This window comes from Pyrgilauda ruficollis, unplaced genomic scaffold (assembly GCF_017590135.1).
Source record: "Pyrgilauda ruficollis isolate IOZ18807 unplaced genomic scaffold, ASM1759013v1 scaffold10, whole genome shotgun sequence".
In the NCBI taxonomy this organism is placed as follows: domain Eukaryota; kingdom Metazoa; phylum Chordata; class Aves; order Passeriformes; family Passeridae; genus Pyrgilauda; species Pyrgilauda ruficollis.
The window spans coordinates 3,264,616-3,285,029 of NW_024508101.1; the positions used below are offsets into that span (position 1 = coordinate 3,264,616).

The window sequence follows — 20,414 nt, forward strand, 5'->3', positions numbered from 1 at the left end:
AATTTGTAAAACCTTGTTCACATTTCTGTTTCTGCCTTCAGCAGAGAGCAGCTCTTCAGGGGAGGGACGTGGAGCTGACAATTACAGCTCTTCCTGCTATGAAGGACCTGCAGGACATCCCTGCCCATCAGCCTTTACAGGGACACCTAAGAAACATCTTTAGCCTCTCTTCCCTGTGCTGATGAAGTTACAAAGTGAGGCAGGAGCAGTTGGACTGTAGGATTAGGGATCAGCCACAAAAATGGATCCATGTACTGCCATTCCTTTCTGTTGAGTCCTGCAACTCTCAGAAGTGTGGGGGAAAAAAGGTGGGAGAAAATGAAACACTGATTATTTTTTCTTTAACGATCACTGGCAAAATAAACAGTGCATTTAGAGATTCTGGCACGGATGAGATAGTGAGCATTTATTTTCTGTATTATTCTAGCCACAGTGTCACCCAGGACCACATCTCACATGACAAGGAGCAATTAAAGGAAAATGTGTCCAGGCTATGCCCCTGCCAAACTGAATCATGACCCTTCTTTTGGAAGCCTCATGCATGAATCCCTCCCCTTGGGGAGCACCAGGCAGGAGCTGATTTGCCAACTGCCAAGAGCCATACATTTTTTTGTGCATGGATGTCATGTTAGTGGCATTACACAGTGGCTGAAAACAGAGTTTACACATCAGCATAAAGGGCTTTTTTTTCATGGTGCTCAGATACTCAGAGATGAACAGCAGCATCCAAGGAGGGAGGCAGTGTTCCTTCACAGGGTGTTTGCTTTGTTCCAAGTCAAAATTCACAGCCATTTGATTTTAAAAGACACTGTACAATATATACAGATAAAAGTGTATTAAATTACCTAGTTTGAATATAAGCAGCTGTGGATATGGTAGCTGAGAGCACCTGGGGAGTTGTATACCACAGACATAGGATTTTCTGTACAATTTATTCAATTAAAGTGTGAAAAGTGTCTAAAAGAGTTATTTGAAGGGCTTTTGTTCTCCTGCACAATCTCTGCCTCCCACTCCTTTCTTTTGTAGCAGTCCCAGAACACAGCTCAGGAAGGAAATAATGAAGGGAGAAGTATCTGGGAAGGACACACAGCTCCACAGCAGAGCTGGCTTAGCACATCACTCCCAGAATGTCTGGTTCTCAGAGGAGATTTGAATAACTGTCCTGTATATTTAACATAAACCTACTCATTAGAATTCAACATGCTTATATTGCCTCCATAGCAAACATTGTTTTTATTTCAAACAAAGACATCTCACCAGCTAAAGGAACAGTGCAATGACTTACAGACCAAAGCACAATAAACAGAGTGAGAAACCTTATACAGAATAACATCTAATCTGTGTAAATGTGTGTTTAATTCATCTGCATGTAGCTACAGCTCAGCTCCTTCCACCAGCCTGATCAGCTTGGCAGTAGCATTGACACCATGCCAGAACTGGGATTTTGCTGCCTCAACATCCAATTCCAGTGGCATTTTAGGCACTGTGGAAAGTCAGGACTGGCCTCCAGGTACTGCAGGTGCTCCTGAGCCCTGCATCCCACCTGCCAGGTGCACGGGTGTCTGAAGGAGTCTCAGATGACTCTGGGTGTCTGTATCCGCATTTCCATTTTAATTCTGTGCTAAGAGAAATGTGGAATTTCTTGACAACAAAAGCAACTTTGTTAATCCAAGTTTGGCCACGCAAATCACCCAGACTGACATTCATATCATGTCTGCTGAAAAAGGAAAAGATCAAAACCTCTGGCAGAGCTGGAGATGCTGCTGCAGAAGCATCAGAAAGCCCTGGTGATTTCTTTTAGTGCTCTTGGGAGATAAATGAGATTTTGGGGCTCCCATCCTCAGTCCTTCATTTCTTACACGTCTGTTACATCACTGAGGTTCAGGTTGTGAACCTCTTCCTTATTTACAACCATTTTAGATCCCTGCCCTGTGCTGCCTTCAGAGAGCAGCACCTTCTGAACCCAGCCCTGTTGTAGTGTCCTTGTAGGTGTCCTGTTCCTGTCCTTGCTAAAGAATATTTTTGGCACAGAATTACACAAGTACTGCCAATAAACACAGCTTCAGGTTATGAAAAATTGCTACTGTAAAGTGTTTCATACAAGACAGGAATCCTAATATACCCTTAAACTTATAATTGGTCATTACAGTCATTAAAGTCTGATAAACCTCCCTTAACCTAATCCTCCCATTTTTAAATGAAATGTAGTTGGCATTAATCAGTAAGAAAGATTCATTAATTAGCTGGGATCATCTTGTGAACATGAAAACTCCTACCGGTGATTAAAGTTTATTGTAAAAAATCCCAAGCACTTCCATAATCAAAAGCTTCATTAGTATTTGGAAAAATTTGCCATTTTTCCAGAGTAACCTTAATGCAGTGACTGTGTCTGTGTGTGGTGACAGCGTGACATGAATTTTACAGGACTCCTAATACCCAAAGTACAGAGCAGACACAACTGATAAATACCAGAAAGTAAAGCACGAGCCAGGTCCCACAGCCATGAAACTCAGCCTCCTTATAATTGCCAGAAAACAGAGGAATTGGGGGGAAAAACCCAGACTTTGGGAGATGACTGCTTTTCCAGAATTGTACTTTTCATTCCCAGCAGTGCTGGGTGCTATCACAGCTGGAGAGAGAAAGGATTGGTTTGCACTCCCTGCAGGCTTCCAGGAGGCAGGAATTCCTACACTGTGTGGCCATTCCTCCAGGAAAGGTTTCCCCTGCTCCCTTTTTTGCTTTGGTGATGTGTATTTTCCACATCTCAGCTCGTATTCCTGGAAGTGCTCACTGCCTGATCCCTACCAGCAGCGCTGGAAGTGCTCAGGTCCTCAGCAGACCTGGGAAAGGCAGTGGGATATTTCAGACACCTGACAGAAGGGTAGAAATGTTTCTTCTTTTCAGCAGAAGTTCATCACTGCAGATCAGGGCTTTTCAGGATAAACTCACTCAAAGTTGAACAGCTTTTCAGAGCCAACACGTAATTCAAAGGCATTTAGTACAAGCAGTTGTCCAATTTATCATATCTTGGAGTGCCAGCATTTTAAACAAAATTAACAAACAGGCACCTCATGGCAAGCAGGGTGAAATTACTCTTGTTTTTTGTAATTAGACTTCAGACACTATTACATTATGTAGTTAAGGGAAAAGAACTTTGCCTCAAATTTCAAAGTGGTGAATCCCAGTTTAATTCTGCTAATGGCACTTCACACAGATGGCTAAAAAGAGTAATTATCTTCTTTATCTTTCTGCCACCTGCCACAAATGAACTGTTTTCTTTAATTGCTCAGAATTACTCTTAATCACACATAACAGTGACTTAAACCCTAGTCACATATTGCAACTCAAGAGCAAGACTTTAACCCCAAACATGCAACTTAAGAAATTACCCCCCTGACCAAGAGCACAATGCCAGGCTGTGCTGTGACACTTGGAAAGATTAAAAAGATTAATCTTTTCTCTTCCAGGTCAGAGCAAAGTTTGCAGGCTAATCACACAAGTCCTGTGGTCTGATCCAAGTAATTACCAGAGGAACCAAAAAGCTATATCCACAGCAGCAGGAAAAATTCACACCATTTCTTCCTGTTGATTCACTTTCTCCAGCAAACGGTCAGCTGTAAAAGCCACGCAGCCAGACTGATCTGAAAAATGACTTACTGAAGAACTGAAAGGTGTAACATTAACTATACCTGACTGATGAGTCAAAGCTTTTCAGATTCCTGGAGATAAGTTAACAGATAAAATAATCCCATTTCCATTGGGGCATCATTTTGAATTAAATTTAAAAATCCTGACATGACACCTTTTGGAAATTTCTGGCTGCATTATATTTTATAACAGCAATTCTTGCCTCCCACCACTCAGAAGCCATGTGTTTGTGGGAAGAACAGTAATTCTTCCCTTCTTCTTTACTACTGTTCCTGATGTCTGAACCACACATTCAGATTGCCTGCAATAATTCAGAAGCCATCCCATTAGTTCTGCCTCCTGACCACCACACCGAACTGAAAAAGCACTAATGCAAATCCTGAGTTTTAGCTAGATCTCTGTGCTTAAGAGAAATGAAAAAGCACCAACCTTAGTGTTCCATAAATTATGAAGTCTGTAACTCTCTGTCAGCATTTTCCCAAATTTTTTAAAGTTCCCAATAGAATTCATACACAAGGGGGTATGAGGAAATTAGGGTGGGCACTACTAAGAACTCTTTAAGTGAAAACAAACATTAGGCAGACAGTTTCCTTCCTCAATATAAAATAGTCTACAGTAGAATTGATCTGTATTACTCCTTTTCAAGAACACACACTGGTTCTGAAAAATTACTCAATTCTTTTGAAATTTGATGAACTTATGAATACTGCAGTTTGCATTTTTTTAAATGTGCAAGTGGCAGAGAGAAAAGAAAACATTTAGAAGCACAGACCTGCAAAACAGCTTTAAGAAGCTTGTATGTATTCACCAACCTCAGGATAAACAGAGCCCTAAACCATGAAATGAGCAACGACTCAGAAACTCCACAGAAGAAGATTCCTGAACTTGATCTTTAAGAAAATTAATTATCTACGACACTAATATTGTACACCAGGGCTTTGCACTGTGATCCAGCTTGGTGAGAGTTTCTATTTCATAAATTCTTGCACCAGCCTGATTAACACTTCTAAGAGAGTCTCAGCTGTACAAGAAGTCCCTGAGTAGGTGTGGGAAGGAAAAGGGCTGACGGCTCTGGTGCCCCTGTGTGTTTCTAATACAGCAGGGAAGGTTGCTCTGCTAATAGTATTTACCTTTGTTTCTTGGTAAATAGCAAACTATTATTGGACAGTTAGAGTAAAGGTCACAATCCACTTCTTTTTTCCCTTCAAGAAACACGTTTGCTCTGTGTTTAGCTTCAGCTAAAGGGTGCTTTTCCTAGAGTATTATAGTGCAGCATCATTTGAATGCATCAGCCCTTCTGACACTGACTTAATTTAATGGTAGAAGATAAGAATTTTCAGTGGTGCCTGCTCAGGTGTCCTTATTGCCATCCCGCTCCAGCTTCCACCTGGGTTTGTGACAATAATAGCAATAATAATAATGACTCATAAAATGTAGCTGTTTTCATATAAACATTGTCCAAGTGACAATAGATTTTTATAATCAGCTCTGTTGGCGGCCAGTGAACGCGCTGCTGGTGTGTTGGTGCTGGGAGGGCAGGGGGCTGCAGGAAATGAAAACAACTTCAGAAGGAGGAGAGATTAAACACAATCAATCCATCACAGCACGATAAGTAACGGGCTCGCAGAGTTTTAATGGACTAAAGAGTGTAATGTGTTTGGTTTGGGAACCGCAGAGTTTAATCAAGTATTTTTACATTTTTAAACAGGAAATGGCCTTTTCTGCAAAGGATATACACATTTGCAGTGCATAAATCAGTTCCTGAGTCCCAGGATTCTGATCTCATGGTCTTTACCATGCAATTAACTTTAACTCTTTCTCTGAGGGAAGGCCTGCTCATTCTGGCAGTGTAATGTGATGTGATGAGTTGTTGGTGTTGGTTTTCCATGTATCCCAGCCTGGCTGCTGGGAATGGGATCAGGGAGGCTCATGGAGAAGGCTGGGCTTCTTCCCATCACTGTGGGGTTTCTTTAGCACTGTACAAATGTCAGGTTTATTTAACACTGTCCAGGCTTCAGGCAGGACAGCAGGTAGCTGTGACAGCTGCCTTTTAAATTATGCAGAAAAAGAAGTGAGGACAAATGCAGCTGAGCAGTGGCTTGTTAAAGGAATCTCCAGGATACAGCCATACTTATTCCTTCAGAGAACCCCTGGCATCACTTTGCAATAAAATCAGGTAAAATTGAGGGTGCCTGTGCTTCCTGACATGCTTGCTGGGCACCATGGTATAAGGAATTATGGCCAGCATAAAATATGCACAGCCACTCACACACAAATATCTCTTGTCTGAGATCACTGATAACTTATCTGTGCCCAAATGAGATGGAAAAGTGACAAAACATGTATAGCTAATATACCCCCTCACAGACTACTTTTGAGAAACCTAGTTCATGCATTATACATTAATTTAGCCAACTGCACATGCATGGACAGGATATTATGGTGATGAAGGTGGCCACCTTGTCAAGATGTAGGGGATGCGTTAAAGCACCAGTGAGTGACAGCAGGACTGGGAGCCCTGCAGCAGAGCTCCACCACAGACTCTTCTGGAAGCTAAAAAGGGTGCTGGGAATCCCATTCTTGCCAGAAAATCAGGTGGCCCTGAATGTAATCTGTGTACAGATCTCCCAGTTTACAAGCAGGGGATCCTCACAAGCTTTGCTACCTCCTGCATGAGAAATATTTTCAGTATTAAAGCTTGAATTTGGGAAAATCTCATTTTCTTAAGTTGTTTTCTTCTCCCTTTCTAATTAAAAATTAAGGCTGCAGTGAGGAAGAAGATATGAATGCAGAGAAAGCAAATGTTTGAAACACTTTCAAACAAACACTGAAGCTAAATGGAAAATGTTTGAAATAAGTGTTCCTTTGTAAGTTATGGGAAAGGTTTTCTGAAGCATTCTTTAGGGAAGACATACCAGATACAGGGATGTGATACTGAATGGAAAAATACTTAAAAATACTAGAAAAGAACTCTTCCTCTGCTTTCAAGTAGATTTTAAGAAGAGTGTGTTCTACTTTAACACCTCACTTGAAGGATTGAAGTAAAACTACACGTGAACAAGACACTGCTCTGCTAAACTGCTTGGCAGAAATGCAAAATAAACCAACAAACTGCTGGAGAAAAACAGCCTGGCTCGGAATGTGTTGCTGTGATTCCAGGTTCCTGCTTCCCTGTGATGTACCAATGTAAATAGACAGCCTCAGGTAGACAGCTGTCACTAGAAAAATTATGGACTGCTTGAATTAATATAAAATTATATTAATAAAGTGATAGCAGGAAAATAGATAGAAATTCATATCCCCCCAAAATCTTGAGAACTTAATTTTTTTAAAAATAGGAAATGCATTAAGAAACTGCATCCATAGGTGAAAGCATTTGACCCAATAAAACTGTTATTTTAGATTGTAACCTCCTTTTCTCTCTTTTCTTTCTTTCACTGGCATTTGTTCTCTATTCATGTGCTTTCCCAGTTCTGTGGTATCATGGCACCATGACCAAAGTGACAGACTTTTGTCTCTGCTGGATTAATCAGTGTGTTCTTTGATCCATAACATATGCTCCTCGTAGACATTTAGCGTCAACATATTCAAGATTTGTGGTCTGGCAGTTCAGTGCCTGATGTAACCCGGCTGATAGACACTTTGGGGTATTTAATTTTTTTATTTTTTTCTAAAATGGAGCCTGCCTTTCATCCATAATAGAGCTTAAACAACTGAGTTAAATGCATGATGTTAAATATTTGGGTTGATAGCATTGCTTGAAGATAAATTTTTTAGAAAGCCCTGAGTGGCTCCCAGAGAAATCCCAGCTCTCTGTGGGCACAGCTTGGATGTTTTGGTGCAGGTCTTGCCCCAGGGTTTGTGTGTCCATGGGCAGGGAAGAAGACAAGAACTCAGCAGCAGTTCTGGTGTTGTGATAGGGCACGAAATGATGACACAGACACTGCTGCTCTCGAGGGGAACAAAAAAGAAGAAGAAGATCTTTATTTTCTGGCCCCAACATTTATAGTTTTCCAAAGGTGACAGTGGATTGGAGGGGGACAGTGCCACCTCTCCAATGCCACTGGACAGACCAAGGGTCCATCAATTCTCTCCACCTCCATGAAAGAATGCAAAACATAGGTTATTTACAGAACTGTGTGTGAGAAAGTTTGTTGAAAGAATGTAAACATCAGAAGGCTTAACAAAGTCTTACAAAATCAGGGCGACATTCTGGTGCTACCCCAGAATATTCTGACCCTGCTGCAGGGCACAGCCAGGCTCCACAGCCCATGGAAAACCAGGGAAAGTTCCTTCAGCTGCCACAAACCAGGGCTGGGGGGTGAGAACCCAAAATCCATCTGCTGGGATGGAGCTGGGGCAGCCCACAGCAGCAGGGGGGAAATTCCAGGGAATCCTCTCCTCAGCTGATTCCCAGGAACAGCAGGGGCTGAGATGGGAAACGTGGCCTTTATTTCCTCTACTCTGCCAAACTGCAGAAAGTTATATCAGAGGAAACTGGCAAGGGCAGGGAAAAGAACAGAAGAAATAGGGGGCAAACCAAGATATTTTTCCTTTAGTGTATCAATTAAATAAAGGATATCAATTAAGGAGATTCCAACAATTTAATTATTTTTCATTGAGAGGTACAGCATGTGATTTACAGCTCAGCTACTCCTTTACTGATCATGCTGCCATAAAGGGCTACATAATATATTGCTTTCTACTATGCCATGCACAGCTAGAAATGGCAAGAATAAAACAGGATTAACTGCCCTCAAAATAGTCTGGGCTTGAAATTAATTGTAAAAGGCTGATGTCAAAACTCCTTTTTGACTTCAGAAGGTGCTGAATTACCTCCTCATCCCCATCTCCTGCTGCACACAGGCACATCCCTGTCTATGGCAGAGTGGGCCCCAAAATAGTCAATGTAATTCAGAGCAGAGAGGATTTTTATTATTTTTTTTTAAGCATTGTCCTGCCATGAAGAATTAAACAGAAAATGAATGGAGAAACCAAATGTCAGCTGCTCCCTTAGACTTCAAGGTTCAGGAAACTGCTTAGTGGGAGTAGGAAGAGACTGGCAGGCTGAAATGTAAGAGAATAATTGCATTATAAGAAGATTATGGAAGATTATTTTTCTTGTGGGCCCCAGATTTCTGCAAAAACAATCCTGAATTGCATCCTACATGGCAAAATGAATTCCCCCATTCCTCCAAACAACCAGGCTTTATTAACTGCGTATTCCTTTGGTGTGGGCAAAAATTAAAAATGGGCTCATATTGCAAAACATTCCATGCATCCTTCTTTCCTTTGACAACGTGGAGCTTAATGTGATTAACAATGTGGCAGCTCGTAGCAAGAGGAAAAATAATTGGGGTTTTTTTTTCAATATATGGCCCCCCTAATAGTCCAGAAATCAGTGTGCAGCCTGGGAGGGTTCCCCAGCAGAGGGTGGGGAGCAGGGTGGCCTGCCTGCATTTCCCCATCCATGTGATGCTCCTGCAGCCCTGGCTAGCCAGGCTTCTTTTTTTATTATTATTATTATTTTAATGTTCAACCATAACCACTGGGACTGGAATCAGAGCTTCTCATGGCCCAGTATGAATATTAATAAGACACTGGGCCATGGATTTCCTGGCTGATTTTGACAGTTTAAAGGATCAGTTAGTTAATTAGAAGATGACATGGCACATCGCATCCCTTGGCTCCGTCCTGCCTTCTGTCTCCTCTTTTCATTTTCTTTTTTGACATGTTAGATTACATCATTACTTGTAGTTTCACTTGTTAGCCACACCATGAAATGAGACTATTTTAAGCTGTAATTATTGTGATTTCTCTCCTCTGCTAAGAACATGAAACTCAAAGAAAGCAGAGAGCAACTTGAATTTCAAAGTCTTAGGAATACATGCCTGCCAGTTTATAGCCTTCTAACTACAGCCAAGAAACTGGAAAAAAAAAATTAAATAGCACAGAAAATTGTGTTGATCATCATCCTGGCAACCAATGTAGTGTTTTAAGTAGGCAGCCCCATCATCTGGGCTTCATCTGTGACTTAATTAATGTTTTCATAGGTGTATTTCTCAGAAACCCAGTCCCTTCCCCCAGCCCAGAGATTGTGCCTCTAGATATGTATTTGCAGTCCAGTACTTTTGTGTCCTAAACAGAGTCTGAGTTTTCTGTCATCATCATGGTCAGAACAGACACAAATAATTTGAAAAGAAAGCTCAGCTCTCTGCAGAAGCCTCTTGTTTGGGGAAACAACAGAGGAGAACAAAGATAGGCAGGGGATACGAAATGTCATTGAAATCTTATTTCCCATCTACACCTAACACCTCAAAACAGTCAAACTGCAACTCAAACCGTAAAAATATTTAGAATAAATACAGTCACACCATAAATCAGACAAACTTTCAAGTTCTACATCCCATGTTTCATGCTGCAGCCACCAGGATGAAAATTCTAGACACATAATACGAGTTTCAAAGAAATACAACCACTTATTTTGTCTGTTACTAGATAATCTCATTAATTAATATTTGTATTCTAACTTCCATTCTGTCTGTAAAATTCTTATCAAGGACATTGGTCTGTTTCTGCAGAGAAACATCTGTCTGCAGGAAAACTGGAATGCAGTTTCTGGATTAGGGAAAGCCAGCAGCTCTGGGGTTTCACTGGAAATGACAAGATTAGTGATTGTGTCTTCTGATGGGAATGATCATTTCTGGGTTATGATTCCCTGTGTACTTTGCCTTTTCTTTTATCAAATATTTATATCGGTGTATTCATTTCAATACTGCCTGATCAATGCTGCTTATCAGAATGTGTATTTTAAAGGCAGCAGTGGCAGAGGAAGTACAGCTGTGGGATAACTCCATGCAGTTGGCCAATACAAATTACCAGTGTGGCTAATTTATGTCTTTCATTAAGGTAAACATTGATTCACAGGGCTTCCCAGAAACACACTGCTAATAACAGGTGGAAATCACTTCCATTGCCACTGAAGATAAAGCCAGGTGATGTGACCTGGAGAAGGAACAAAATTGGGAGTTATGTGCCCTCCAACAGGGATTAATGCTTGGACTTGATGGCCTCAGAGGTCTTTTCCAGCCTAAATGCTTCTATGACTCCTCATTGAACCAGAATTCCTTGTTCAAGATGAGCCAAGCATAAAAAGCGTCCTTCTTGTGTCAGAGAAGGCATTAGTACTTAGAGTGTCTTTTATCCAATCAATGTTTTTGCAATAGGATTGATTTTATAATGAAACGAGACATGAGCCAGCATCACTACAATTCCACAGGCTGGTGAGATTACATTGCAAAGAGGATAAATGGGAAGCAAATATTGCTGTGTACTCTTGGTGTGTTTCATGAGCTAAACAATGGAAATCTGCGCTGGGCAGGACCTGGGCCAGCTGCTGTGTCCTCCCAAGGTTGGTGGTGCTGGGAGAGCACAGGTGAGCTCCCCAGCCTGGCTCTGGGATTGCAGCCAGCCAGAGTCCCCGTTTTTCCCTCTGTTCCTCTCCTCTCACCCACACACCTGCTCTGCTTTTGCCGTGCTTGTGCTGCAGCACAGACCCTGCTGCTCCTCACGTCCCCAGCAGATCCCTGCTGTCCCCTCTGAGAGCCCGCAGTGGAATTAATCACACACACCAGCTCTGGAGATAATGCCAGTCTCCTTCAGTGAGAGCACATCTTTCCCAACTTCAAAGACAGAAATGAACACTTACATTTCCTTTGTTCCTAAAAGACTCAAATCCTGTCTCATTGAAGGGCTGCTCGTCTCCTGGGCCTTCCCTGTACAGGAGCTCTAGCTGAGAATTAGCCATCAAACCCCTCATTGTCCACCTGAACCTAGAAATGAAAACAAAGGCAAACATATAAGCAAGTCCTGCCATTTACCATTAACACTTAATATTCCCACATATTCTTTTCATCGGGTGGTTAATATAAAACCTAATGAACCGTAGATGGCATTCCTGTTTTGCTCTGGTTCATATTAAGTGTGGAGCAGTAAAAACTGAGAGATGAAAGATAATATATTTTCAAATAGAAATGGCTTAAAATTCTTAATATGGATACAGTAGCTAAAACACAGAAGTGAAGACTGTGATCCTCAGCAGGTCTTGGCAGTTTCTGGCCATAGGTTATTAAGCATTATTCAGCTGACCCTAAGGGGAGTTCATCTGGAGACATTAAGGTCAGAGAACAGAAGCACTTGGACACAGTCAAATGGATTTTACACCTTTGTATCTCTCTGACATTACTGTTTTGCTTCAGCAAACTGCCTAATATCAGATATATCCTACTGGGTACCTTTCTAAATCACTTCAATTTTCTTTGTCCCTGGGCTACAGTTATATGATCAGGAGCCAAAGCTATCACAGGCTATGATATACTATTTTACTTCCTCGTTTGTATTAGAATGAACTTTATTAGCTTTTGGGGCACGTGTCTATCAGTTTTAAAGATGAAGTACTATGTCAATAGTTTTTATGCAGCATTCAAGTCCACCGGATCATTTGGCGTGCTCTGAGATTATTAAAAGTGGATTATCACTTCTACAGAAAACGTTCTTATTTTGAAATAACCATCACTCAGAGCAGCCTGTGCTTACCAATACTGTCTCTCTAAAGTGATATTTCACAGCAAAATCAAAATGGGGGTTGATGCTCTGCAAGTAATTTCAGATTTGCGAACATGTCAACCTTATAAACACAAGTGTAGAACTAACATTTGACTCCACACTCGTGTACTTTCATTATCCACTTTCTTCCTTTAAATCTTCCTAATTTTCTATTGCATATTCTTGTAACTGCTAACAATAACCACAGCACTTTTCACCACGTAAAAAGTGACAATTTGTGCAAGCTTAAATTTGTCCTTCTTCTTAAGTAGAAGCTGTCCAGTTAAATAACCCATAAAAAATTACAGAGATTAGTTTGGCTGATGCAGCATCAACACCAGGAAATCAAAGATGCTTTTTTTGTGAGGAAGCTGAGGTTTCAGCTATCAGGGAAGAAGCTTTTAGAACACAAATCCAGCCTATAATCAGATTTTCTCATTTCCTCGCCAGCCTTCCGTACTTTTGGCGTTGTGGTTGGCAGCGGCTGCTTCCATTGTGCCATGAATGGAAAAGGGACGAGGGATTTGAGCTAAAGGATGAGGAGTGTGATCTGCCTCCAGGTCCTTCCCTCAGCTGGGCTTTGCTGGGCTGGCAGCTGGTGGTTTTGGAGCTGGATCTGCTTAGGTGAAAGATCAGTCCCTTTTTGATGAGTTCATCACTCAAACCCTGCTTCACCCCCTTCCCTCCCAGTGCCATCGCTGTAAATCCAGCTTGAACATCCCCAGGTTCAGGGATCAGCTTTTGTCTTCAGCTTTGGCCAAGACCTCTTGGCAGTGCTGTAAGCAGCACCCAGAGAGGCAGCCCAGGGGAGGAGGATTCCCTGGTCCCTAGGTCAGCTCTCCTGGTTGTCCCCACCACAGGGTCTCAGTGCCACGTTAAGCAGTTATTTACCCTATTCTGACCTCATCGTTCTGCTTCATGGGAGACTGAATCAACACAATAGTGCTGGATCTGCTGGCCCTGCAGAGCTTACAGGGATGGTGGATGCTCCTGAGGCATCACTGCCTTCCTCAAGTGGCATAAATTACAGAAACATCAGACTTTTAAAGAGCTTCAAGGACAGAGCAGTTCCTTCAGCAGTTTAACAATAAGTATCATTTCATTTAAGTTACTTCTGAGGATTGGAACTCTTTCCGAGATGCTAAGTGGAGCAAATAAGGATCTCAAGACTTCAGCATTAACTGATGGGAATAAAGCCAAAGTTTTACATTTGCTTTCACATCCTCTCTTGTGGTATGTTTTAGTTTAAATATTTTGGCTCAGTCTTGAAGCTTCCAATGCATAGGCAGATTGCTATGCCCACATGCAAAAAAACCCCACCAGAATTGAGATCTTTTTGCTGTTATATTTAGATTGTGTATTTAATTATTGTGCCTGCACGATGCCATAGAAAACCCTGGTTTGCTTTCACATATTCAACAAAGAACTTTTCAGAAGGGTATTTTTAAATTAGATCCACACTAATTACATGTATTATTAAGAACCCAATGCTTCACAGCTATCAGTGGGTTGTATTATTGAACATTTTCAAATAAACACAGGGAAATAGAACTCGGTCTGAACACATTCCCAACAGAGGCACTCGAGCTTTAATAAAGGTAACCCAATGGTTATAATTAAAAAACACCTCTCACACTTTGAAAAATCCCAGATACTTAACTTTGAAGTATGGTTGTGTAACACAGTTCTCTTTCACACCGCTCTGGGTAACCATAATCTGTACAGTTCCATGACTTCTGTTTATTTAACACACCAAAGCAAGAATTATTTATAAAGTCACAGCTGTTCTTTTTCCTAGCTTTTGTTTCTCACAAGTCTTAAATATTTGTAAAAACAAGAAAAGTAATTAAAGTATTGATACATTAAGCAAACACTTCCCTAATCACGCTGCTTAAATAGGAATCACTTGTTTAAACAGAACTTGCTAAGTATATGTACAGAAATACAAAGTTAAATAGTCACTGCAGAGCAGGAAAGCCAACTTGCATTTAAAGAAACAAAATAAACAATGCCAAGCCATCAGTGGTATCGCAGGCAGCCACTCCAGCATTAGGAGCTGGGTTTGGTGTGTGGCCAGCTCTGAGCAGGAGCTGTGTGCCATCTGCTCCTCGCACAAAGGACACGAGTTTATTCTTGCTGGTGGGAACTGCTGTCCGAGAGCCAACCCTTGGCACAGCCAGTCCCTACCCTTGAAAAGCTGGCAGAGAGTGCTTTTTAGCCTTTGAGTTCCCTAATAATGATCCCCTGCAGGGTGCAGGTCCCTCATGAGTGCTTCATTTCCCCCTTTATTCTGAGTCACCATCCCGCGCAGACGGGCAGGACACCTGAAGTGCATCAGCCTCCTGTGGCCTCCCCTTACCTGCCAGCGCCTGGCAGGCCTAATCAGGGAATAAATCAAACATTCAAACAGCAAAATTTACATTAGGTTTGTAGTTGCAAATTGAAGCTGAGACACGTGCAAAAAGCCACACATGTGGTGTGTGGCAGCATTCCCTCCTTGTCCGTCCAGGACCTCGGGGACAAGAGCAGAACCCTCCCCTTTGTGGTGGCAGTCTGGCTGCTTCCCACCTTCTCCTGTTCCCTGGGAATTAGCTCTTGGACACAAAAGCAAATGTCTGATAGTGGGAGCCAGGTATTGTGGCGAAGGGGATTTTGCAGCCGCGGTCACACGCAGGCAGGCAGGCAGTGAGTAATCTAGATAAATGCTAATGAAAGCTCTAGCTGGCACCTTGTGCATTCAAAGGCTATTTCCTATTGTTCCCAGTCAGCTGGCTCGCTGACTTCCCATTCAGCCTGGACTGCTCAGATTCAGCTGGGACCACTCTAACATTCCCATTACACGTGATGTAAACCCTGCACTGCCGTCCATTTGGTTAAGCTCATTATCTGTGGCCCTGGCGAGACCACACATGGCACATCGTTAGCGCTGGTGACAGATCCCAGGATGAACTGCCTGATCGGGGAAGCCTGGGCTTACCTGCCCCAGGTACAGCAGGTGCTGGTGAGGGCTCCTGTAAGGCTTCCTTGGTCAATATGTTATTTAAAAAGTCACATAATTGATGTCCAGCCCATCCCAGCAGCTCGCTTGGCTCTCCCTGCCTGGATGAGGAGCACAGAGAGCATCCCTTTGTTCCTGGAATCCATCCTCCCACCTCACAAAGAGCCGCTAGGAAACGGAGCTGGCCTCCTCAGACCTGGCACCACTCGCTGAACTCGTTTAAAGTCTCTCAGGAATTAAACTGGAAGCTTGCACCGACTGTGTGCTGAGAACACACAAATTGCAACAGCTTAGGAGGAGCTGACCAAATTTAGCAGATTTCACAGGGACAACGCAAACCAGCCCGGTGCCAAACTTCAAATTCTCGTTTCAAATTATGTTGATACTGAAACCCCTCTCAAAGAAAGCATCCAGAATTTCAGAACATAGGCAAACTTTTTTTTTCTCCTTGTAATCTTACTCTTGGAAATGACTGAAACTTCAGCTCAAGTGTACCATTAAAGGCAGAAATCAGCACTGGACAAAGCCCAGAACACAAGTTTACAGCCCAAATGTTTAAAGTTTGGCAAAGTGCTGTAAAAACCAGTCTCTATTGACCCGAGGCAGTGCTACTATTTTTGCCTATGAGATGAATAGGGGACATGCAAGTTATATTTCAACAATGGAAACATCTCCAGTGAGATGGGCACTGGCCTGGCTCCAGGAGCAGCTCATTTACCAGGGGCTGTGTCAGCTGGAGAATCCCAAACATCACATTTATGGGACCCTCCACTCACACATCAAAACAAGTCTTCTGCTGGGCTTATTCTCCTGGCCTGACTTAGGGATTATCCCTCTGAATCAGATGAAACATTATCTCCTGCAGTCTATCACGTTGCTATAGGGAAATAACAAATAGGTGTGTTTCCGTTGAAACTGGAAATTAAATATCCCACATGTTTCTGGTTTATTTCTAAGCAGATCCAGCTGTGTGCTAGTCAAAAAAAAAAAAAAAAAACCCACCAAATCCTGACTGACCTCGGCCACCTGAACAGAACACTAACATTTATTTAAGTGGCATCTAGTATTTGAGAAGAAACTTAATTGCATTTAAGAAAACCAAAATCACAGACAACATTTTTGGAAGCTTTACCTCAAGTTGCTTAATCAAATTACAAAACCAAAAAATTATCTAATCAAAGCCGTAAACTTTTTTGCAATTTCCATAGAGTCTGAGTTTTTTTTTTATTTAGTTCACTTATCATCATCATCTTTTTCTGCTTTTAGGGAACACTAGTCCCCTCATGCAAGAATTTTCCAGTTGTTCAAGATCCACAGTCTCTGGCTGTCAACCAGCCTCGGAAAAGGTGCAGTATTTGAGTGGGATATCTGACCAGGGACAGCCTGAATCATTCCTTGAGGGCAGCAGTAACATCCAGGCTTCCTCTGCCTTGCTCCAGCCTTGCAGCTTCTGCCACCGTGGCAGCAGTTCTCTCAACAGGGCAACAGCACAGCCACAGCTCAGGGATAAAGTTCCTGCTTGTTTTGGGTGTTTGGCAGGGGTTTCAGTCACAGGTGGGATTGGCAGGGACCTCTGGAGGTCATCCATCCAACCCCCTGCCACAGCAGGGTCATCCAGACCAGGTTGCACAGGATGATGTCCAGGTGGGTTTTGAATAACCCCAGAGAAGGAGACTCCACAGCATCTCTGGACAGCTGTTCCAGGGCTCTGCCACCCTCACAATAAAGAAGTTTTTTCTCATATTCAGATAGAACTTCCTGTGTTTCAATTTGTGCCCATTGTCCCTTGTCCTGTTGCTGGACACCACTGAAACGAGGTCTCCTTATTTCTGTTCTTTGTTTCTTTCTGTAAGCAGGCAAATTTTGCTACCAAAATAAAGCCTCAGAGTCAAGGGACCCCTTCTTGTCAGTCTCAGTTTACTGAAGTTGTACCAAAGCATGAACTGCATTGCAGTAATGAACATTTTAATGCAAACTGTGAGTCAGTGCCATTGTAGCAAGTGCTGAGTATTGCACGGGATCCCTGCAGCAAGCACCTGTGTGCAGAGTTTGGACAGGAAAGATGGTCCTTGCACACCACTTCCCTTGTGATCCACAGAAACTCGCTGAGCAAATAGTCAAAGCCAGCCAGATGAGCATGGCAAGGATCCATCCAGGCTCTCCCTGCAGTTCCTGTGGGAATGGCACCCTTGGTCTCACTCCTGGCTGCTCTGTCACCTTCTTTATGGCAGAATGAGTTGCAGTGAGGTTATAAAAGTGCAGCCCCTTCTGAATGCTTAAACAACTGGGAAAATTACGGTCGACCCACACTCCCAAGGCAAGGCAGTGCTTCCCACAGACTGGAAAATATCCATAAAGCCTGTGAGTTACGAGTACTTTTCTAGCTCATTGGGCAGTTCACTGCTGTCTTATCCTTTACATCTGTGGTACAGGTTTAATGCAGATCTACGCTCTCAAATGCTGAGTACTCATAAATGCCATGATTTTATTGTACATATTTTTATAATCTCATAAAGTTTATATTTTTAATATCACAGATAATATGTGAAGCTGTCATTTACACCAGTCAAATACACAATGGGAGTCAGCATCATAAATGGCCATTTTTCACTTGAAATACATATTAATCTAAAACTAATCTATATTAGTACAAGGCACTCTTTTTTGTTGTTGGGTTTTTTTTCCCCTAAATCCACACACATTCACATATATCTTCTTTGCTTTGCAGCCAGGCTGTGGAGGCTTTCAGGGACAGAGATGCCTTTCTCTGTTGTGCTTGTTAAACACGCAGTTCAGTCAGCTGCTGCTGTAAAACTGAGGCTCTCAAATAGCACCACAGTCCAGGAGGGAAATAAATGCTACTGAGCATATTCAACTTCACCCTGGCTGAGTTCTGCACCACGACATTCATTTCACTGTGCCTTACGTTTAAACCCTGCTCCCAGCCTGCTGAAATGTGGGAAGAATTATCCTGGGGGACCGTAGTAAAACGCAGTCGTGTTTATTTGTAATTGCTACAAAATGCTTTACAAAATTGTTAGTGTCCTTTATTATGCCTGCTACTGAAGCACTTGCCTGTTAATTAGAGAAATTTCAGCTGTCATAGCTGGCAATTATAGCTTGTGTATCACTGTCTGTTATGAATAGTCAATGAGGGCTGATTAATATGCATGAGTGGCGGTATATAGCCGTGCCTGGGAGCCGGGAGAGGCAGAGGGAGGGAGCGGCGAGCCGGGGACGGGCAGAGCTCCGCGGGGCTGCCACCGCCAGTGCCGGCAGCAGCCTCACCTGCGGGTCCAGGTTCGGCTCCAAACTCACCTGCGGGTCCGGCCTCACCTGCGCATCCAGCCCCAGGTTCGGGTCCAGCTGCAGGTTCGGGTCCGGCTTCACCTGCGGGTCCAGGTTCGGCTCCAAACTCACCTGCGGGTCCGGCCTCACCTGCGCATCCAGCCCCAGGTTCGGGTCCGGCTTCACCTGCGGGTCCAGCCCCAGGTTCCGATCCAGCCTCACCTGCGGGTCCAGGTTCGGGTCCAGCCTCACCTGCGGGTCCTGCCCCACCTGGATGCGCCCTGGCCACGGGCATCGCTCTGGCTGCTCGGGGGAATAAGGAGGATCCTTTCTGCCGCTTGAGTTTAAAGATGGGATGCAGTTTGTGCGCTCTGCAGAAGCCGGAAGAGCAGTACAAGTTGCTGTATGAAGTTTGTCAGGTAAAGAATTGGATTTCTTTTCTTAAGGCGAGTGTTCTCTCTTAGGTTTGTGGGCGCTTTTAAGGGCAGGGAAGGTGGAATATCAGGAACTAGTAATGAAAGTGAGTTTGCCTTGTTTGAAATCTGTGTGATAATGATTATGTTTTTAGCCTGTATCTTCCCATGTGCAGAACATCAGATATTTAAATGCAGCTATTGTACATGAAACTTTTCACAAAATAAGACTGTGTTCATTTCTCCAGTGTATATTAGGTTAAATTCCTTGTAAAGGATCATGGCTTGGTCACACACTCCTTGCACAAGTGGAAAAGGTGCACCAGGAAGGTTTTGTACCTGTTTTCAAGTACCTGGAGCAGTGTGTTCAGTGGTGCTCAGTCTGGTCTGTGGGTGCCTGTCACTGGGAGTTCGTGGCTCGTTCTCGTAGGTGTTGCACCTTGCTGTGTAAAAACACCAGCTAACAGATTTGACAGCAGATTAAAACTACTGCCCTACAGATCTTTGTATACCAAATTACTCATATGAACCTTCTGAGAAGTTTTCTGTGAGTGTATTAACACATCAAACTCTGTTGCAAAGACTTTATTTCCTGATTCTGCCATTCCTTCTGCGTGCCTCTGAAATTCCTTACTCTGTCACATCTACAGAGCAGTTTGGACTTAGGCAGGGGGATGCAAAAGTCATGCCCAGGTGTTTCAGGATATATTCCTGCAGATCTCCCTGGAGATATTTAGACATATACACTCACAGTCAGTACTGAGAAGGTGGATTGGGCTGTGTGTACAAAGATTCTGGATGGACAGACACTACCCAGATCCTTCGAGCTGTACTTTTACCTTTTGCCATTCCTGAGGTGGTTTAGGAGGAGTGACAACTGCTGGGTGACATTCCCAGCGCTGCTCCGTGCTGCCGGCAGAGGGAATTGCTCAGCAGTCCCGTGTCCTGCCGCCTTCCCACCTGCAGCTGATCCCAGATCCTGATGTCACTGACAACAAAGTGAATAAAAGATGTGGTCTGTGTGTTATGCTAGTAGGGAAGTGATTAAATTTTAACCACGTAGTTGTGATCTAATTCTCGCTCGCTCACCCAAAGGACGCTGACGCTTTGCGGAATAAAAAAAACCCTGTGGGAGCAAATAGAAAGACATGTTGACTGTCATTTCTATTTATACCAGCACACTTCCACTTGCTAAGCTGCTGTGCATGTGATGGGGGCAGGAATTTTAGAGGGAGGTAATCAGATTTCTCGGGCAGTGTTGTGAAGTGAGAAGCAGGTGCTGCCTGCAGCAGCACACCTGGGGCCAGGTATGGGCTGTGTGAATGCTCTGCTCGTACAGCAGTGGCTGTGGGAATCGTTCCTTATCCTGACAAGTTTTTGTGCAGTCTGGGTTTGGGAACTGTCAGTGAGTCACGTTCAGGAGTGAAACAGCCAGGACAGACAGACAGCCCCTGATCAGAGCG

At 43.2% G+C, this 20,414-nt stretch overlaps 1 protein-coding gene across 3 annotated transcripts in view; it reads left to right on the forward strand.

Moving 5' to 3' along the window:
- Positions 1 to 20,414, forward strand: part of PDZRN3 (PDZ domain containing ring finger 3) — a 131,199-nt gene that overhangs the window by 82,200 nt on the left and 28,585 nt on the right. Inside the window, exons 1-2 of one of the 3 annotated variants that reach the window (XM_041461693.1) lie at positions 18,480 to 18,550; positions 18,653 to 18,957. The exons of 1 other annotated variant lie outside the window; for it this stretch is intronic. In XM_041461693.1, the coding sequence (XP_041317627.1) occupies positions 18,889 to 18,957 (69 nt within the window). In that variant the 5' untranslated portion in view covers positions 18,480 to 18,550; positions 18,653 to 18,888. Of the gene's footprint in view, positions 1 to 18,479; positions 18,551 to 18,652; positions 18,958 to 20,414 lie in introns of those variants that run through there. One more of the 3 variants, XM_041461698.1, reaches the window with a different exon arrangement.